Raw genomic sequence first — 20,972 nt, forward strand, 5'->3', positions numbered from 1 at the left:
CCTGCCCCACGGTGGAGGGCGAGGGAGAGCCCCACTTGCCAGAGGAGGGGATGAGACCCAGAGAGGGCAGGGTGCTCGGGCACCGTCACACAGCAAGTGACCAGGGCCAAAGCGTGCCCGCAGGTCCGTGCGACTCCATGGTTTGTGCTGTCACGTTTCTGGGCGGGTGGCAGCGGGCGTAGGAGCCTCAGCCCCTGGGCTGCAGGTCTGAGGGGCTCAGGGTGGAGAGGGGGCCTGAGAACAGTGACGAGCCATGGGTGCCTTCCGCCTGCAGGGACGGACTTCCAGGGAGGGTCCGGGGGTGGTCACTGCACAGCTCGAGCCCAATAGGGTGGGCACTGCCCAGTGTAGGCAGGTGGGAGGGCGGGGGTCCCTCAGAGCTAGGGGTCCCTGCTGGCCTGGGAAAGGCTCTTCCTTGAAGAGGAGGTGACCCGGGAGAGTGGCCACCCACGCGTGCCCACCAGTCCGCGGCTCAGAGGGGTAAATAATTGAAGCGCAGGTCACACGAACCCGCCCGCGTCACAGAATGCCTTCCCCGCCGGGTCTGGTTACGCCCCAGATCGCATTCTGACATCCCTGGCTGGTGAATAATTAAGCTGCCACCTCCTCCTTGGCCAGCCCTCCATCTCCACGTCCCACTCTGCAGCCTCCTTCACAGCCCGCTGAGCAGTGGGCATTGGAGGGTACCGACCGCCAGTGCTCCCAGCCTTGCTAGTGCCACCAGCCTTCTACTCAGTGCCCGGGTGCACCCACTCCATGGCCCCCGAGATGGACCAGTTCTACAGGTCCACCATGGCCATCTACAAGGTGAGTGTGTGCGTGGCCCAGGCCCCGGCTGCCGCCCCCGCTCCCAGGGCTCGAAGGTCGGCCAGCTCTGGAGGACGGAGAGTGAGCATAGCAGCAGTTTGTTCCAGGAAAGAAGGCCCAGAACCAGGCTGAGCTGAGCAGTGGGCATGGGGGTGGGCATCCCTGGGGGCAGTTGGCCACTCCAGCCCCAACCTGAGGCTCCCAGAGCACGGGTTCATCCAGTGAGTGACAGGACTGCTGAGACAGACTCCCAAACACTGGATGAAGCAGGACAGGGCCCAGGGTGGCCTTAGCTGGGAGCAGGGGCCCTGCCCGAAGAGCCACCTGGCCACCCCAGGGTAGGGGAGTCTCTCTTTGTCTCTTTCTCTCTGTGTCTCCCTGTCTCTGTCTGGTTTCTGAGCCGCTCACTCAAACTTTCTACTCGACTCCAGGGGGGTTGCTGCAGTCTCCATAGACATTTACTGAGCACCTCCTGTGTGCAGGACGCTTTCAACATGTAAACCTCACAACACCCTATCTTTGGGGTAGAAAATAATCGCCCCATTTGATAGATAAGAAAACTGAGGCCAGAGAGGCCAAACAGCTAGTTCAAAGTCACCAAGGGAAGAAGAGGGGCTGCTGAGATTTGAATCAAGACCCAAGTCTAAGTCCTCTACCCAGAGTGCTCTCCAGCTGGCCATGGCCTGCAGCGGCCCAAGGGACCCGGCCACAGTCTTGCTCCCCAGGGGCTCTTCTTTGAGCAGGGCAAGGTCTGCCCTTGCCCCTGAGGTGGCTGAACTCAAGGCAGCGCTGAGCCACGCCCAGCTGGGCGCTGTGACAGACCACAGGCTTCAGCCAGTGGGAGGAGAACCTTCCAGGTGCAAGTTCCCTCTGGGCAGGTGGTGATCTGGAGCCGGCCAAGGGGACCCCGGTCTGGATCCTGGCCTCTGAGGTCCTTGCAGCCGAGAGCCAGAATTCTGGGTGACTCCAAGTTTCTAGGTGGGCTCCCACGAGTCAGGCTTCTCACTGGGGTTGGGGGTGCCCTGATCCTGAGGCCCATCATTCAGTCTTCCTCTCCCCATCTCCACCCTCCCTCCCATCACCCTTGGACTCCAGAGCATCATGGAGCAGTTCAACCCGGCCCTGGAGAACCTGGTGTACCTGGGGAACAACTACCTCCGGGCCTTCCACGGTGAGTGCCCGGCCCTGCAGGCTCTCAAAACCCCAACGACACACACTTCTCTATGTCACCCTGATGCTGCCACTGAGCCCACTCCCATACCCAGGCCACCTCTGCACCCCCAGCCTGGCACCCCGACCAGCCCCCCTTCCAGCCACCTACAGCCAGACCTCACCACTCGCTCAGCGCCTGTGCAAACAGCTCCCATCTCCCCCATTTCCCAGCAACTGCCCCACCCCCAGAGCTAATCAGCAAGAGGGTTGTGAGCCACCTGCCGGCTGGACAAGCCAGGGACACACCCAGAGCTGAGTGTCACCCAATCCCTCCCCGCCCTTTAGGACTTCAGAGTCCTCACAGCAGTGACCTGAGCCCGTGCCACCCCCAGCCCCACTTCGTGCCTCACAACACACAGATGCCCGCACCCCACCCCCTCCCAGACAGACACAGGCCGAGGCCCTGCGCTGGGGGCAGCTGCCCTGTGCCCTGCCGCACAGGGAGAGCCCATCCCCCGCTTTTTCACCCCCGCTCCTCCACCCCCCCTCCTCTGGCCAATGCCACCTCTCCGCACATGCCGCCCGGGGCACCCCGTCCCTCTCACACACACCTATGCCAGAGCCCGAGGCATCCCCTCCACACTCTCTCCTGCCACAAGGAGAGGCCTCCAGAAGTGGGGAGGGGCACATGGAGGAGGGGTCTGGGGCTGGACGCATCCCTCTCTCCACGCAGCTCTGTCTGAGGCGGCAGAAGTGTACTTCAACGCCATCCAGAAGATCGGGGAGCAGGCCCTGCAGAGTTCCACCTCACAGATTCTGGGTGAGGCACGCCTCTTCCCCCCCATCTCCCCCACTCGTCTTCTTAGGCCTGGGGGACAATCCTCCTAGCCCCCTCCCCCTCCCCTGGCCTCCTCCTGTGTTCCAGGCTCCGGGCCCCCCTTTGCCTGCCTCCCTGGTGCCTCCCCTCAGGCCCGGGACCGGCCTTGCCTCCATTCTCAGGTCCCAGAGAGGGTTCCTTTTACAGTCTGGCCCTTCCAGGAAGTCCCCCCCAAAGACACAGGTCTTGCAGCCCAAGGCCCAGAGCCCAGACTCTTGTTCTGGAGCCAGGGCCCCTCCCCTCCCCTCCCTGTAGGACTTTGCCAGGGCTAGGACAGGTGCTGCCAGAGGCCCTGAGTTATATGGGGAATCCCTGGACTTTGGTCCCCAAATCCAGCCTTGGGCAGGCCCTTCTGACAGCTTCTGGTGGGAGGAGGGCGGGCAGGGTAGGTCCCCGCACTGAAGCTGCTGCTCTCCGTGCCTCCAGGTGAGATCTTGGTGCAGATGTCCGACACCCAGCGGCACTTGAACTCTGACCTGGAGGTGGTGGTGAGTCCCAGACCCCACAGCCTGGAGGGGTCACTTGGGAGAGTGGGCTGCGTTCTACGGGGGACGAGGGCCTCCACACCCTTCCTCAGAGAGGACTTTGGTGACATGACAACAGCGGCTGCCCTTTTGGGCCCCTGCCAGGGCCCGGCTCTGCTGGGCACATGTACCTGCGCATCTTGTTCAAGCTCCAGCAACCTGGGAGGCAGGTGCCGTTTCTATCTCCATTTGACAGAGGAGGAAACTGAGTCTCAGGGATCTAGCCACTTGCCCAAGACTCCAGAGTGAGTGGAGGAGCCAGGAAGCGAAAGGACCGTCACCCACGTGCAGCAGGCCCTGCCCCTACCTGCCTCCCCAGGGAGCAGCCAGTGATCTGACCTTACACACCTAGGAGAAAACCCTTCCACAGCCCTGCCACCTGCAGAACTAAGCCCAGCCCCTCGGAAAGGGGTTCCAGGTCCTGCTGAGCCAGCAGCCTCCCTGGCACCCCCGGTCACAGCCCAGCCAGCCGGAAGAGCTGCCCTCTGCAGACACGCCTGGCGTCCCCACCGTGGGCTGCTGTCACGCTGTTCTCTCAGCCTAGGACCCACCCACCCCCACCCCTGCTGGCCAGCACAGTCACCCCCTCCTCCAGGAAGCCTCCCCTGACTCCTGGGCAAGTTCAGTCTCTCCTCCCTCTGGACTTCAACAGATGCTTCTATCCATTCTTAGCAAGTAGTGGTGAAGAAACCCAGCTCTGCAGCCAGAGCACCTGGGTTCAAAGCCCAGCTCCACCAGTTACTGGCCTTGTGACTTTGGACAAGCTACTTAACCTCTATGCCTCAGTTTATCTGTGAAATGGAGATAATCATAATAACTGCCTTGCAGGGTTCTTGTGAGCGTTAATTGTGTTAATAAGTATAAACTATTGACCTTGGCACCTGTAGCCTTCTATGTACCTTAGCTATGATCATTAGAAGCAGAATTTACCCCTGTCTCTATCCCTGCCAAGACTGAAAGCTGTGCCAGGGCTGGGACGCGGTCTTCTCTGTAACTCCAGGGCCTGGGACAGGGACCTGGCACCAAGCAGGGCTTCACTGACTGGGAAGGAAAGAATAAGCTTTGAAAAGGGAGCGGGGCTGGGCCAGAGGGAGAGGAGAAGAGAGGGCCTTCCAGAGGTTGCCGTGGGCTGAGCATGTGCAGAGCGTGGCATCGGGCAGAAGAGAGCCGGGGATGGGAGGCAGGCAGAGAGGGAAAGGTGGGCGGGGCTGGGCGTGAGGAACCTTGGAAAGTTCGGAAGGAAATTTCAACTAATCGTGGAAGTGCACAGTTCTCAAACGTGTGTGTGGGAAACCACTGGAGGTCTGGATAATCTTTGGGGACACCATAAAACACTCATCAGTTTGGTAACCATGTTGAAATGGGGAACAAATTCACCAGCAGAAAACGTGCATCCACTACACTCGATAAAACCAGGACCCTGGGTCCCTCTCCTAGGCACTTTGAGGCTTAGCGCTAAGCCCGTGCCACCTCCTGGGGCTTGGGCGGGGCGTTACAGAGCACGGGTCACGCTGGCAGCCTGCAACTTCCTGTCCTTGTGTTTGATGGCTCTCCATGTCACCTGTGGCACACCTGGGCTGGACGCGGACAAGTGTCACCCAGGCCTGCTGTGTAAGGAGAGCTGCCCTCTTTGGGTACCAGTGTCTTGGCTGTGACAACAGGGCAGGGCCCTTGGCCAGAGCCATACTGGGCTGAACACACCAGAGGCCACCTCCCCCTTGGGCTCATTCATTCAACAACTATTTACTGCCCTGTGCCAGGTACTGCTATGGGCACTGGGGATACAGCAGACAAAACCCCCTGCTCTCCCCAAGGGGGAACCAGACAAAACCCAGGACAAGTAAGTGAGTACAGATGTGATGGGTTAGGTGCAAAATAAGCTATGGAGAAAAATAGACCAGGGAAGGGGGGTAGAAAGTATTGGAGGGATGCAATTTTTAACCGATGCTCAAGATGAACAGCACTAGAAAGGTGACATTGAGAAGAGGCCTGATGGAGGTGGGGAGTGAGTGGGAGACACCTGCAGGAAGAGTGTTCTGGGCAGAGGGATCAGCACATGGGAAGGCTTGAGGAGGCCCACGTGGCCGGAGTGGAGGCAGCGAAGGCCAGTGTGGAGATGACCAGCCGCTAAAGGGGCCGGGCCTTGAGGGCATTGTCGGAACTCCGGCCATGCCTCTGAGTGTATAGAGCAAAGGAATGACAGGATCTGACTCAAGTTTGGTTTTCAAAAACCAAATCTTTTTTACTGTAAACTAAAATACAGGCACAGAAAGTGTCACTGAACAAATTCGAACTTAATGAATCATTATAAGGCAAACCACCTTTGAAACTCCCACCCGGGTCAGGAACTTTGCCAGCCTTTCCTGGAGCCCTTCTACATGCCCCCATCAAATCACAGACCCCCTCTTCCTCCAAATGTGACCACTGGTCCGACACTGCCTTGTGTTTCTTCGTAATTGATCACCCAATTGTATGTCCCTGGATGCTAGAATTTGTCTTGCTCTCTCTTTTTTTAAATATGTCTTTGAGTCTCTTTTAATCTACTGGCTCCCCCTCCATCCCTTTCTTTTCCTTACCATTTATCTGTTGAAGGGCCTGGGACCTTTTGACCTGTTGGTTTTCCAAACACTCCTCATGCAGCTCAGCTTGTTCCTCTGTCCTCTGGACCCAGAAGCTTGATCACACTCAGGTTCCATCTGTTTGGCAAGACTAGAGTGGGTGCTGGCTTCTTCCATCAGGAGGCATGTGGCTCCTGCCACCTTGTGACAATAACAACAATGGAGGCTGTGTGTCCACACCCACTCATACGTGGGAGTTACAAGATGCTGCTATTCTGCTGCTCTTTCACTTATGAACTGGAATACTTCTCTAAAGAGACGTTTCTTCTTATGTGCTATTTTTTACCCAGTGGCATGCTTCTTATGGGAAAGACAGGATAAAGGCTTATTCCCGCCTTGTCAGCTTTCAAGGTCATGTATTTGGGGCTTCCCTGGTGACGTAGTGGTTGAGAGTCTGCCTGCCAATGCAGGGGACATGGGTTTGCGCCCCGGTCTGGGAAGATCCCACATGCCGTGGAGTGGCTGGGCCCGTGAGCCATGGCCACTGAGCCTGCGTGTCCGGAGCCTGTGCTCCACAGCAGGAGAGGCCACAACAGTGAGAGGCCCGCGTACCGCCAAAAAAAAAAAAAAATAATAAGATCATGAATTTGCTCCCTGTCATCCTCTGAAGGTGACCGGTTAGCTTTATTTTTTTTACTAGTACCATCATTATAATATTTTTTAGTATCTAGTCAGTATCATAGATCTAAACATATTTGTTGTGTTTTACTCCTTTGCAATCATTATTTCACTGAAGTTGAAAATGTCCCTGCTCTGACCAGCAGAAGCCTCTTCAGTCTGGCACACTAGTCCTTTGGCGTAACTCTCATGGTTCGGACAGTCTCCTTGCTATCCAGCCTGACAAGATGTTCTGCCCACATCTGGTACTTTGCTGCTCTACACATAGAATCAGCCATCTCCCCATGAAGCCCTGTTTTTACTTTTTGCTTTTGGTGGAAAGTGGTATTTCAAGACCATAATCTGGGCACTAGGGATGTCCATTGGGTTGATCGTTGCTCCTAGCCTTTTTCAGTGGCCAGTGCTATACAGACATACGTACATACATATGTGCATATAATAGATATGCTACATATGCCTAGATACATAGATATATGCCTAGATACATACATATATACGTAGATACATACACACATGGATACCTACATACATTTGTACAAACATATATATACACATACATACGTGACAGTACATATAGTTAAAGATAGAACACTTCATAAATTCATACTGATCTTCCAATTCAGATTCAGCACTAGATTTTTACTTAACCTCTTCCCTATTCCACCAGTATCTCTTTTGTTCCACATCAAGAATCCTGATTCTTGGGAATTCCCTGGTGGTCCAATGGTTAAGACTCCATGCTTTCACTGACAAGGGTGTGGGTTCAATCCCTGGTCCGGGAACTAAGATCGTGCAAGCCGTGCGGTGAAGCCCACCCGCCCCCCCAAAAAAGTCCTGGGCTTCCCTGGTGGCGCAATGGTTGAGAGTCCGCCTGCCGATGCAGGGGACATGGGTTTGTGCCCTGGTCCGGGAAGATCCCACATGCCACGGAGCAGCTGGGCCCGTGAGCCATGGCCGCTGAGCCTGCGTGTCTGGAGCCTGTGTTCCTCAATGGGAGAGGCCACAACGGTGAGAGGCCCGCGTACCGCCAAAAAAAAAAAAAAAAAAAGAATATCCCATAGTTACCGTTTGCTTTATCTCATGTTACATATACACAACAGTCTCTGAATAATGATAGTAATTCTACCACCACCAATATGGTTTCTGAAAGCTGTTAAAATCTGTTTTACATTTGCTCTCCCCAGCCTCTCCCCACTTTCAAAATACAGGTGTGCTTTGGAGATACTGTGGGTTCTGTTCCAGACCACCACAAAAAAGCAAATATCACAATAAAGAGAGTCACACAAATTTTTTGGTTTCTCTGTGCATATAAGTTATGTTTACACTATACTGTAGTCTATTAAGTGTACAATAACATTATGTCAAAAAAATGTTCATACCTTAATTTAAAAGTACTTTATTGCCAAAAAATGCTAACCATCATATAAGCCTTCAGCAAGTCATAATGTTTTGCAATAGTAACATCAAAGATCACTGATCACAGATCACCATAACAGATTATGACAATAAAAAAAAAAAGTCTGAGCTACTGTGAGAATTACTAAAATGTGACACAGACACAAGGTAAGCAAATGCTGTTGGAAAAATGGCACCGATAGACTTGCTCGACGTAAAGTTGCCACAAATCTTCAATGTGTGAAAAACGCGGTATCTGCAGCTGCGCTTTGTCTACACTGTCAGGACCCAGAGCTGCTGCACCTTGCTTGCTCCCCTTTCACCCTCATTGATCTTTGTTTACAAGTAACTACGTATTTAATGTTCACCTCAAACCGCATGTCCATGTCTTTCTCGTCATTTTGGCCTTGTTCTGATTGTCCCCACAGGAAGGGCTCCTGTGAACAATGTTCTCTGAGTTCTGACACCAAGATAACAGCTTGTTCTCCTTATACTTGAAAGTCAGATTTGCTGGATATAAAATTCTTGGCTCACATTTCATTCCTTCCTCCCTCCCTTCCTTCCTTCCTTCCTTCTTTCTTTCTTTTCTTTCTTTTTCTTTCATCTTGAATGTTGCTGTTGAAAAGTCTGATAATCTATTTCTTCCATTGTAAATCACTTGCTTTTTTTGCCTTAGATGCCCAATTTTTTTCTTTTTCTTATATCTAGTAACTTTTCCAGACTATGTCTTGATATTGGTCTGTCTGGGACAATATTCTTAGCTATGTGGTGTACTCTTTCAATATGTAGTTTGAAATCTTTCTTTTTTTTTAATTTCAGGAAACTTGTCTTGAATTACAAGTTTTAGACTTTTTTTTTGTTCTCTTTCTCTGCGTTTCTTCTTCAGGGACTCTTATTATCTGTGTGTTAGACCTTCATAGCCTATCTTCAATATTTGTCTCTTCCTCTTGGCTGAATGGAGCCCATATTGTCATATGGATGAGACTGGAGTTTGGGGGAGGATCTGGGCTGGGACATACATCTGGGAGGCATCAGCCAGTGGGCTGCATGAGCTCACCAAGGGAGTGGTGTAGATAGAGAAGGGAAGAGGCCCATGACTGAGCCCCGGGGCAACTCAACCTTCGTGGACCGGGGAGATGAGGGGGACTGAGCAAAGGACAGAGAAGAGGCAGCCGGGGCGTGTGAGGAAAACAAGGAGAGGGTGGTGGGCTGGAAGATGAAGGAGGAACTTGTCTCAGGAGGAGCGAGTGGCCAACTGTGTCCAATGATAATGAAAGGGCGAGTTGGGTGAGTCCTGAGAATTGATCATGGGGCTTAGCGAGGTGCCGTCTCGGTGATTTTGAGAACAACACTTTTGCTGGCGTGGTGGGGCAGGAGCCTGATGGAGGGTGTTCAAGAGCAAATGGGAAGAAAGGAGCTGGGGTCAGCCCCCAGAGACAATTCTTTCAAAGGGATTTTCCTGTATCAAAAGCAAAAGGATTTCTCAAGTTACTGGAATAACTCCATACCTAGAACTTACAGTGCATGTTCTCAGCAGTGGGTCTGCTCTCAGCTTCTGTACTGAGGGGCTCACAGGACCCCACTAACGGAGCGTGTCCCAGGGGGAGGGGAGCAGGGCACGGCAGCCTCTGTTCCGACTTGCTGGGAATTCTTCAGCCTGCCCTGGGTTTGGTGTCTTCCTTGTTTCAGAAGCCACCTGCTAATTATAGGCAGTCCTGTGGTTCCCCCACAGCAAGAGTTCAAAGTTCTCTTCAAGTATCAACATCTTATTAGATCCATTTCTTCGGGAGCTTGACAACTTTCCATTAACCCACTGATGCCTGGGCCCCTTCTGATTGGGGCATCCTGGGTCTGTGTCCTCTATGCTGTTGGCGATCACAGCCAAACCCTGGTAATGAGAAGAATTACAACCCACCTGTCCTGCTCTAATGCATGTTTCCGTGGTGTGACTTAGTCCCTACGCAACTAGAAGCCGGAGCCGTATCCTATGACATGGAAGGTGGCTTGTTCATAAGTGACATTTCCTAGGCAAGGGGAGGGGAAAGTTAGGAATTAGGAAGAAAGGTAAAGCCCCCAACTTGTCTGCTGCACTGACAGCAATAGCCCTTCAGGCTGCATTTTAAGAACTTTTTTTTTTTTTTTTTTTTTTTGCGGTACGCGGGCCTCTCACTGTTGTGGCCTCTCTCGTTGCGGAGCACAGGCTCTGGACGCGCAGGCTCAGCGGCCATGGCTCACGGGCCCAGCCGCTCTGCAGCATGTGGGATCTTCCCAGACCGGGGCACGAACCCGTGTCTCCTGCATCGGCAGGCGGACTCTCAACCACTGCGCCACCAGGGAAGCCCTAAGAACATTTTAAAAGAGCTCCTGCACCCAGGCCTCCCTGGGGAGGACAAGCACTCCCAGCCTCCCGGGTCTCTCAGCTGGGGGTGGGTGTCGCAGCCTCCCATTTCCACCATCATGACAGCCCCACCTCCTCCTGCATCACCTCAGCATGCCAGCTCTGCAGTAATTCAGGTGTTGCCAGTGTGTCCATTCTACTGGTTTTGTGCATTTTTAATATTTTCCACGGCCTTAGGCGTGGTTCAAGTTCATCTCTCCAGGTACCATTCACCATCTCTCTTAGTGCTCTGGTTGCCAAGTTGCCTGGGTTTTGAGCATCAGCCCCAATCCTGCATCTTCCATAAGCCCTGTTGTTTATATCGGGCGATTTGGCAGGACGTGGCAGTTTTCAGGAACATATGTCTTGTGTTGGAGCAGAACCTTCAACTGGGAGGTATAGGTCAGGAAGGCTCACTTCCTTACTGCCTGGATCCAGCAGAAAAGGGCCCCCATGGGGCAGAAATAGGGACTCAGAGAGGTTTGTAACACTGATCCCGTGCCATCCCCCAAAACACACACTGGCAGCCACACTCAGGGGTTTAAGGCCCGGCTAGTCCTGAGGGGGCCACACCAAAGCTCCCTTATAGACCAGTAGTTAGCAAGGTTTCAGAAACATCTGTGGAAGAAAAACTGAGAACTTTTATAATTTACTGGTCTTTCCTGACGACCGGCATTCCTTTTCCTGAGGGACAGAGCTGCCACAGCACAGCTTGGGGACCCCCGTGGCAGGAGGCAGGATCCACCCAGAGTTCTTTTTTTTGTTTTTAAAGTCTTTATTGAATTTGTTACAATATTGCTTCTGCTTTATGTTTTGGTTTTTTGGCCGCGAGGCATGTGGGATCTTAGCTCCCCGACCAGGGATCGGACCTGCACGCCCTGCATTGGAAGGCGAAGTCTTAACGACTGGACCGCCAAGGAAGTCCCCCACCGAGGGTTCTTGAGCAGGGACTCCTGAGGGGAAAGGTCAGGCAGACAGAGAAGGCTGAGCAGAGTTGGAAGTGTCCCCAGAGGCGGCAGCAGGATGGGAGATGCTCCTCTTTGCAAAGAGTACAGATGAAAGGATTTAGGTCTGATGTCCTAACAACACGGAGTGACCCAGGGAGCACTGATGGGGGACACAGGGGAACGTGCCAGCTGACCACCAAGGCCCACAGAATCAAGCTCATTGGGTTCTAGGGCTGGACCTTAGGGACCATCTGGGCAAAACTTTCCCATTACAGATGGGGAAACTGAGGCCCAGGGAGGGGCAGCAACTCATCCAAAGTTACAGGGCAAATTGGAGGCCGAACCAAAACGGCTAGAACAAAGCTTTTCTGAGCCTGAGCCCAATAGCCTTCCTGGTCCTCCTGGTCACCCAGGTGGTCAGCCACCTCCTTCTCACCTGTCACGGGAACCTGCCACCCCAGTGAAGCCCTCAACAGTTGTGAGCTCTTTTGCTGGGCCAGGCCCAGCCCACGGTGCCGGGGACTCAGATATGGGACAGACCTGGTTCATGCTGCCCATACAAACGGGCTGTGACCAGGGGCCCGGCAAGAAATTCCATCTTATGGCTGGAGGAGCGAACAATGAACAAACAAGTTGTACACATGCCAGAAACAAAATGAGAGAGTGATGAATTCTGCCTGAGGAGTCAGGAGGGCCTCCCAGCAGAGGGGGAAGTGAAGCTGGTATTTGAAGACTGGTAGGAAATTCCAGGCATAATCAAGGCACAGACTGAGACTAAGAACCGGAAGATGTCGACACATTTATGGAGGATGTGTTTCAAGCCAGGGACTGCACTAAATGTTTTGTATGTTTAACCATTTAATCCTCCCTCCAAATAGGTGCTCTTGTTTTACCCATTTCTCTGATGATTGGCGAGGTGCCTGGTGTGTTAGGAACGTAGTGGGCAATGTACTGGAGTGAGCAGTGCAAGGAACTCTGGGGCCTGGGGATGATAGGGCCGCCCTGATCACCCCCACCCTGCACTCCACACAGGTGCAGACATTCCATGGAGACCTGCTGCAGCACATGGAGAAGAACACCAAGCTGGACATGCAGTTCATCAAAGTGAGTCTGGCCACGCATCCTGGCCCCACAGCCCATCACCAGCAGGACCGTCTCTCCCCTTTTGAGGGATGGGCACACTGAGGCCAGCGCTGGGCATTGACTGGCCCCAGGTTATACATGCTCCCAGCTGAGCCCCTGCCCCTGTCCAGTACTCTGGCCCATAAGCCAGGTGCCTTGAGCTCTTTGACACGGGGGTCTCCCTCCTCTCTCCACCCCATCCAAGGACAGCCGCCAGCACTACGAGATGGAGTACCGCCACCGAGCCGCCAACCTGGAGAAGTGCATGTCCCAGCTGTGGCGTATGGAGCGCAAGAGGGACAAGAATGCACGGGAGATGAAGGTGCAGGGGCTGGGGGGCAACACCGGGCTCCGAGGGGACCCCCAACACCCGTTGGCGCTCTCCCACCCAGCACCAGCCCAACCCCAGGAGCGTGTCTTGCCCCACGCTGTGTGGCAAGCATAGCTGGAGAGGTCAGCCAGCCCCTGGCAGGTGGGCATCACTGTCTCAGGGACACCCTCAGAGCCACTCCTTGTCCTGTCACTGCCTGGCCCTCCCCGCATTCCCCTGGCCTCCTTGCCTTCTCCTACTTCATTGAGAAAACCTGAGGCCCTCAGTCACGCTGCTCCTGATCAAGGTAGCAAAGGCAGAATCCACCAGCAGCCCCGCCAGCCTCCCCCTCCCTCCTGCCCCCTGACTAAGGCCAGCCCCTCCTCCCAAGCTCAGGGCCCCATCCTTGGCCTCTGTCTCCAAGACCTCTATCTCCTTTCCTGCCTCCTCTTCTGGCTCCTTTAATAAGCTCATATCTCTCCTCTTTGAAATCTTCGCTCCCAAGTAGGCGGTTATTAATCAATTAATTTGCATTTTCATTAAACCAACTCTCTTAGGCCTCACTTCTGTGCTTGGCCCTGTGCCTGGCACTGGGGACAGAAGGATGGCTCAGACACCAGTCCTACCTGGGAGAAGTGCCCGGGCCAGAGGGCAGGCAGAACCCAGGCTCATGAGGATGAGGATACACATGAGAGGGCAGGCCCAGAAGCGAGGGCAGGCTGGGTGCTCAGGGGAGGCTTCCAGGAGGAGGTGGCTGGTTCAGGAAGGAGGGAGAGGCTTCAGACAGCTGGCACCCGTGGGAGTGGGATGAGGGACACACCCCCTGCCTCCAGCCAGAATCCCCTTTTCCCCCAGGAGAGCGTGAACCGGCTGCACGCGCAGATGCAGGCCTTCGTGTCTGAGAGTCAGCGGGCAGCTGAACTGGAAGAGAAGCGGCGTTACCGCTTCCTGGCTGAGAAGCACCTGCTGCTTTCCAACACCTTCCTGCAGTTTTTTGGCCGGGTGAGCTGGGGCTGGGGGACAGCTAAATGAAGCCTTCTGGGGGCTGTGCTCTCTGTGAGCTGGCTGCGTGGGAATTCCCCTCCCTTCCTCCCCATTCCCTTCTTTCCTTCCACCCTGGAGATATTTATTTTACTTATTTACTCTCCCCATCTATTTCTTTATTCGTATCATCACATATTCATTCATTTATTGTCATGATTTTTTTAAATTCTCACATTCACTAATAATTCCTGCATTTATTCATTCATGTATGGACCATTTATTTTTTTCAGTCCTGTTTACATATACTCACTATTCACAAAATCATTAACTCATAGGTTTATTCAATTACTGTCTATTAATTTTATCATGGTATTTAAATCTTCTATGGTCTTGCTTTGTCTGATCTGCTAGGCCATTGTATTTCTAGTGGATTTTGCTTTCTGCATTTAGCTGCCATGTTGTTTAGTGTGGTGGGGATTATGACTTGACTATTATACCTTCTCTGTAAATATTGCCATTTATGTATATAATATATCTCATAATCCAGTCTGATACTTTTAATTCCACTTTGACATTACTATTGCCCTTCCTACTTTCTCTTTTCTTATCTTTAAGTGTTTTATGTTACAAAGATATAGCTCAGTTTTGACTTTTGACCAGTCTGACAATCTATGTCTTCCAATAGGAGAATTCAGTTCATTCCCGTTTAACCTAACAACTGATATACCTGCTCTATTCTTTCTGGATAACTTGAGTTAACTGTATTTACTTTGTCGTTTCCTCTTTTTCTCCCATTCTTGTTCTTGTCAGTTTGATAAAATATACATTCCTCTGTCAACTTTAATAATATAATAGCCAGTTATTTTACCAGCAAAAGCAAGTTTATTCAGGAATAGTCAGAGGAACTGCAATTCACGCTATGTGGAGTATGGCAGACCACGCGCAAATCCAGAGAACAGGGATTGACAGCTTGTTTTATGGGGGAAAGAGAGGAGTTGGGAGGGGCTGTAATAACCAAAGAGTCCATTGGAGGAAGCTGGGAGTCCAAAGTATGGAGGTTTCTCATTGGTTGGGCTGCTACAGTCTGATTAGCTGGGCTGTCACAGGGGTCGGGGTTGGGGGAGTTTTCTTCTGCTGCTGGATAACAAAGTAGGCAGCAACTTCCTGTGGGAGATGTAGGCTTGCACCTCTTCCTGCTTGGAATAATTGAGGCTACATAGCAGGGTATGTGAGCTCCCCCTACAGGCCTGCCCCTACCCCAATTTTAGCTGAGATTCATTTAATTTATTTAATTCCACATCCCTCTCCCCTTTATTATTTCGGAAAGCCTATTGTTCTTTTCATCTCTGCTCATGATGACCTCACTCTGTGAACCTCATAATCATATATATTTGTCTATTATGTGTTTCAAAAAATAATGCCGCCCCCCCCCACACACACACACTACTTGGTCCTTTGCTCCCCTCACCCCATAAGAGAAGACCTTGAGAAGGATTTTCCTGCCCTCCCTGGTGCTCTAAGATGAGGCTTGTAAAATCTGTACTCCTCTTCTCATCCTTCCAAACCACCACCTCTTGGTTTTGCCAAGAAACTTCAGGACTTTTAGTTCCAGACCCTCACTAGTCATTTCTTTGCAGCATGGCCCTTCTATTTCAAGAATCTGTACTTAGATTACATGTATTACCATGGCCAGTGCACCACTATCGTCCACTAACATTTCACCACACATAGGATCAGACACAATGCTTACCACTGTTTTCAATCCTTTTCACCTCCCACTGTCTTGAGGTTTCTGTTTTGATTAATTGGCATGGCTGGAGAAATTGCATGAGTATTTTCTGCATATACACTGTTGGAATCCTTGCATCTCTGCAAATGTCTCACTTTTACCCTGCTGGTGAGGGCATATTGGCTGGTTGAAGGAGCTGCAGCCTTTTTTTTCTCATGGTCCAAGATGATTTGCCCCTGTTTTCTAGTGCTCGGTGTTGTAGATGCTAAGTCAAGTGCTGGTCTGTCTCCTTTCCCTTTTAAGTAACAGGCTCTTTCTCTATGGATGCTTGGAGATTTTCTTTGTGTCCTTGCGACTCGGGAACTTGTCCCGGTACCACCTAGATGAGTGCCTGTCGGTGGCCCTTCAGCCTGCAGGCTCAAGTCTTTCTTCAGGTCTGGGGAGCTATTTCCTCTTCTGTTTCTTTAATTATTATCTCTCTGCCGTCATTACCTTTTCTCTTTCTGGAACTCCAATCATTTGAGCCTCCACATCTGTGACCATCTTCTCCCCCCACTATGTCTATTTCATTGCTTCTTGCTCAGTATTTTGAGATATTTCTCCTCCTTGACCTGCAGGCGACTGATTCTGTTCTCAACAGGACTGTCCTCTCTCTCTCTCTCTCTTTTTTTTTAACATCTTTATTGGAGTATAATTGCTTTACAATGGTGTGTTAGGTTCTGCCTTATAACAAAGTGAATCAGCTGTACATATACCTATATCCCCATATCTCCTCCCTCTTGCATCTCCCTCCCACCCTCCCTATCCCACCCCGGACTGTCCTCTCTTTAGTTCATCTGTTCAATTTTAAATCTTAACATCATGCTTTGTCTGGGTAAGAAGGTCTTTGGTGGTAAGTACCCTTATCAAGTCCTTGTTAAGCTCGTCACTCCCTCCTCTCAGCTGCCGGGGTGGTTTGCTGTGTTCTCCCTGCTGACTACTGGGTCCTCTTAGGTGCCTTGTTTCTTTCCTTTGCCTCCTCATGGTCCTGTTCCCACTCTGGGTTGAGTTGAACTGCAAGGGCTCAGGCAGTGGTGCTGGCAAATGGGGGGGGGGACAGGAGAATGGAGCAATCTCTACCCAGTAGGACCCCACTCTGCCCCAGGTCTTCCTTTTGCAAGCATCAGCTGTCACTCAGCCTCTCATGTGGAGAACCATAGCAGACAGGGCTTCTAGGGAAGGTTGTACAGGTTGTGTACTGCACAAGGAAGCCTGGCTGAGAGTAGAGCTATGCTGTGCTCTCCAAGCTGAACATACTGGTGCAGACTGTGTTTGCCTGAAGAAAGGAGCATCATTACCTTTTCCATCCTCTAAAGAAGCCATCCTCTAAAGAAGATGTGATACACACACACACACACACACACACACACACAATGGAATATTACTCAGCCATAAAAAATGAAATAATGCCATTTGCAGCAACATGGATGGACCTAGAGATTATTATATTAAGTGAAGTAAGTCAAAGACAAATATCATATGTTCGTTTGTATCATTTTTTAGATTCCACATATATATGTCATATGATATATGATATGATATGATATATGTCATATCATATATGTGGAATCTAAAAAATGATACAAATGAACTTATTTAGAAAAGAGAAATAGACTCACAGACATAGAAACAAACTTATGGTTACCAAAGGCGATAGCAGAGGGTGGGGGGAGAGTTAAATTAGGAGTTTGGGATTAACATATGCACACTGCTATGTATAAAAAAGGTAAACAACAAGGACCTAATGTATAGCACAGGGAACTATACTCAATATCTTGTAATAACCTATAATGGAAAAGAATCTGAAAAAGAATGTATGTGTGTGTGTGTGTGTGTGTGTGTGAATGAATCACTTTGCTAACACAACATTGTAAATTAACTATACTTCAATTTTTAAAAATTTATCAAGAAGGGCTTCCCTGGTGGCGCAGTGGTTGACAGTCCGCCTGCCGATGCAGGGGACACGGGTTCGTGCCCCAGTCCGGGAAGATCCCACATGCCGCGGAGCGGCTGGGCCCGTGAGCCATGGCCGCTGAGCCTGCGCGTCCAGAGCCTGTGCTCCGCAACGGGAGAGGCCACAACAGTGAGAGGCCCGTGTACCGCAAAAAAAAAAAAAAAAATTATCAAGAAAATTTAAAAGAAAAAGAGGCCATTCTCTCACCAAATGTGTACCCACCAGGCTCTGTCCATCCAGACAGAACATCTGTTTCTAAATTACAAAGAAGTACCTTATGGGCTAGCAGCTGCCCAAGTCTATGGATGCCTGGAACTCAGGAAAGCCAGCGGCCCCTCTCAGAGCACACTCAGGAGGGACACTTGATGTTGCCCTACCCAAGTGTCTCTGTGACTGCACTGCTCAGGCCCCTGAGCCCTGTTGCCTGGCCTCTCACTTGCAGATCCTCAGGCCCCTGCCAGCCCACTGGTGGTCAAAGTTCTGTCCTGCCTTCTGTGAAAGTCCAACAGGGGCCAAAGCCTCCCAATCACCCTTCTTGCATGTGGACTTGCCTACCTCCCTGGCCTGGCCCAGCTGTTGACCCCTCTGGGGAGGGGGATGATGGAATCTACAGGAGGGGAGGGGCCAGGGCTGTTGGGAAACCATCCTTCCATCATTCCCTAAAAATCCTTGCATTTTTCCAATGTCATTTGTTCATTCATTCATTTATTCAACACATAGTCTTTGAGCCCAGATGACATATCAGGCTCTGGTTCTATTTGGTATCTGAGAGAGACCCACCCAGCCAGCCAGCCTCTCTTTCCTGGCCACAAACACGGGCCCCTCTGCCCCTCCCCCAGCCTCATTGCTCTTTCTACTGCTTCCTATTTCTCTGTAGTCTTATTTAGTTTCTATATCCATTTCTTTGTATTCTTATTCAGTTTCCCAAATACTGTGCCCTGGCTGCAAATTCTGGCAAGTGATTTCATTTCTGAGTCTCATTTTCTTATCTGGAAAAGGAGGGAAATAATCACCCCTGCAGAAGGTGGGTGCGATGGTGGAGCCTGGCATATGCAGGAGCCCAGTGGGATTAGGTCCTCCTGCCCCTGCTCTCTCCCCTCCAAAGATGAAAACAAAGGCTCCCATTCAGGAGACCCGAGTGCTTGCAGTCAGCTGCCCCCAACAGCCAGCAGCCAACTCCCGCCTCCCCACCTCGGGGTCCTTACCTTGCCAGGTCCTCCCTGAGTCTCTGTTTCTGATCCCAGGGATCAGAAATCTGGTGCTGAGCAGAGGTGTGAGATGTAGCTGGATCCAGTGACTGATCCCAGCCCCGGCTGACATTCTCCCACTCTCACCACCGCACCCAGCCCCGGGCTCAGGGCTCGGCCTTCTCCCACCCTACCCCACCCCCACTGAGTGATCCTTCAGGGAGGAGCTGCTGCTTCTTCCTTTAAACGGTTATATTGAGATATAATTCACACACCATGAAATTCACCCATTTAAAGTGTGCAATTCAGCGGTGTAGTATAGGAACTTCCGTGGTGGTCCGGTGGGTAAGACTCCATTCTCCCAATGCAGGGGGCCCGTGTTCAATTCCTGGTCAGGGAACTAGATCCCACATGCTGCAACTAAAAGATCCCACATGCTGCAACTAAGACCCGGCACAGCCAAAATAAATAAATATTTTTTAACAAGTGGTGTAGTATATTCACAGAGTTGTGCATCCATTGCCTCAAGTCAAGTTTAGAACATTTCATTACTGCTAAAAAAAAAAAAAATCAGTACTCCTTTGCGGTCATTCCTTGATCTTCCCATTCCCCCTTGCCCTAAGCTGCCACTAATCTACTTTCTGTCTCTATAGATTTGCCTTTTCTGGCAATTTCATATGAAAGGAATCGTACAATATGTAGTCCTTTGTGACTGGTTTCTTTCACTGAACATCATGTTTTTCAAGTTCATCAGTGTTGGAGCATGTATCCATACACCATTCCTTTTTATTGCCAAATAGGATTCCATCATCAGGATATGCCACATTTACTTACCCATTCATCAATTGATGGACATCTGGCTTGTTTCTACTGTTTGGCTATTATGAATGGTGCTGCTCTGGATATCCACGTAAAAGTTTTTCCGTGGACGTGTGTTTTCATTTCTCATGGGTATATAGGAGTGGAATTGCTGGATTGTATGGTAACTCTATGTTTAACTGTTTGAGGAACTTCCACACTCTTTCACCATTTTACATTCCCGCTACCAGTTTATGAGGTTTCCAATTTCTCCACATCTTTGCCAATACTTGTGACTGTCTTTTTTTTTTTTTTTTTTTTTTTTTTTGCGGTACGCGGGCCTCTCACTGTTGTGGCTTCTCCCGTTGTGAAGCACAGGCTCCGGATGCGCAGGCTCAGTGGCCATGGCTCACGGGCCCAGCCATTCCGCGGCATGTGGGATCTTCCCGGACCGGGTCACGAACCCGTGTCCCCTGCATCGGCAGGCGGACTCTCAACCACTGCGCCACCAGGGAAGCCCTGTCTTTTTGATTATAGCCATCCTAGTGAGTGTGGGGTGGTACCTCATTATGGTTTTGATTTGCATTTCCCTGATGGCTGATGATGCTGAGTATCTTTTCCTGTACTCACTGGCCATGTGTACATCTTCTTTGGAAGAAAACTCCTTTCCGCCTGTGTCTTGAACAGTTAACCTCCAATATTAAGAGGAGAGCTCACTCCTCCACTGGCTGCCTCCTGCTGAATGATCGCCCCCTCAGGAGGGAGCTGTGGATTGAATGAACCAGACTTCTCCTAGGTACAGGGGAATAGGTAGCATGTTGTCTGATCCAGCTGGGCTTTAGGACATACACGATCTAACTCCTAAGACAGTGAAGCATAAATATGTACCTGTTAAGCATATCTGTACGCAGAATGCACAAGATTTAAAGAACTCTTAAGTGCCTGAGCACAGTAAGGTGTCTTTCTCATCTGTCTCCAATAATCGGTCCTTGCTTAGTCCAAGTCTAGTCAATAACACGCCTTCTACCTCACCGTCAGCTTCTCTGGATCTATCGCAGTTGTGTAAGTATATCTCTAGGATAAATGCCTAGAAATGGGATTGGTGAGTCCAGGGATATAAGCATTGGCTGTACCAATTTACACTTCCACCAGCAATGACGGAGATTCCCTGTTTCCTTGACAACAGTATGTGAGCAAAGTTTGATTTTTGGTAATCAAAAAGATAAAAATGGTATCTCAGTGTAGTTTTACACTTGTTACGCTTGTCTTATAAGTGAGATTGACATCTTTTCATGTTTCAGAGCCATTTGATTTTCTTTACTGTGACAGGTCAGTATCTTTTCCTCCATTTTTCTTATGAATTTGTAGGAGCTCTTTATATGTTACTGAAATTAGCCCTTTCACAGTGATGAGTTGCAAATTATTTTCCCAGTTTGTCCTTTATCATTTGATTTTGCTTATTGTGAGTTTTGCCATGGTAAAAAAATTATTTTTATTTAGTCAAATTTATCAGTCTTTTATAGTTTAGGGGGTT

The 20,972-nt window shown here is 50.7% G+C and overlaps 1 protein-coding gene across 3 annotated transcripts in view; it reads left to right on the plus strand.

The window, feature by feature from the left end:
• The first annotated feature begins 661 nt into the window (after positions 1-661).
• Positions 662-20,972, plus strand: part of BAIAP2L2 (BAR/IMD domain containing adaptor protein 2 like 2) — a 28,290-nt gene continuing 7,979 nt past the window's right edge. Inside the window, exons 1-7 of one of the 3 annotated variants that reach the window (XM_081248962.1) lie at positions 662-807; positions 1,903-1,978; positions 2,693-2,779; positions 3,263-3,324; positions 12,348-12,419; positions 12,643-12,759; positions 13,603-13,749. In XM_081248962.1, the coding sequence (XP_081105088.1) occupies positions 757-807; positions 1,903-1,978; positions 2,693-2,779; positions 3,263-3,324; positions 12,348-12,419; positions 12,643-12,759; positions 13,603-13,749 (612 nt within the window). In that variant the 5' untranslated portion in view covers positions 662-756. Of the gene's footprint in view, positions 808-1,071; positions 1,146-1,902; positions 1,979-2,692; positions 2,780-3,262; positions 3,325-12,347; positions 12,420-12,642; positions 12,760-13,602; positions 13,750-20,972 lie in introns of those variants that run through there. The other 2 variants (XM_081248963.1, XM_081248964.1) reach the window with 2 other exon arrangements.

The sequence above is a fragment of the Mesoplodon bidens genome (assembly GCF_964165515.1).
Source record: "Mesoplodon bidens genome assembly, chromosome: 11".
In the NCBI taxonomy this organism is placed as follows: Eukaryota; Metazoa; Chordata; class Mammalia; order Artiodactyla; family Ziphiidae; genus Mesoplodon; species Mesoplodon bidens.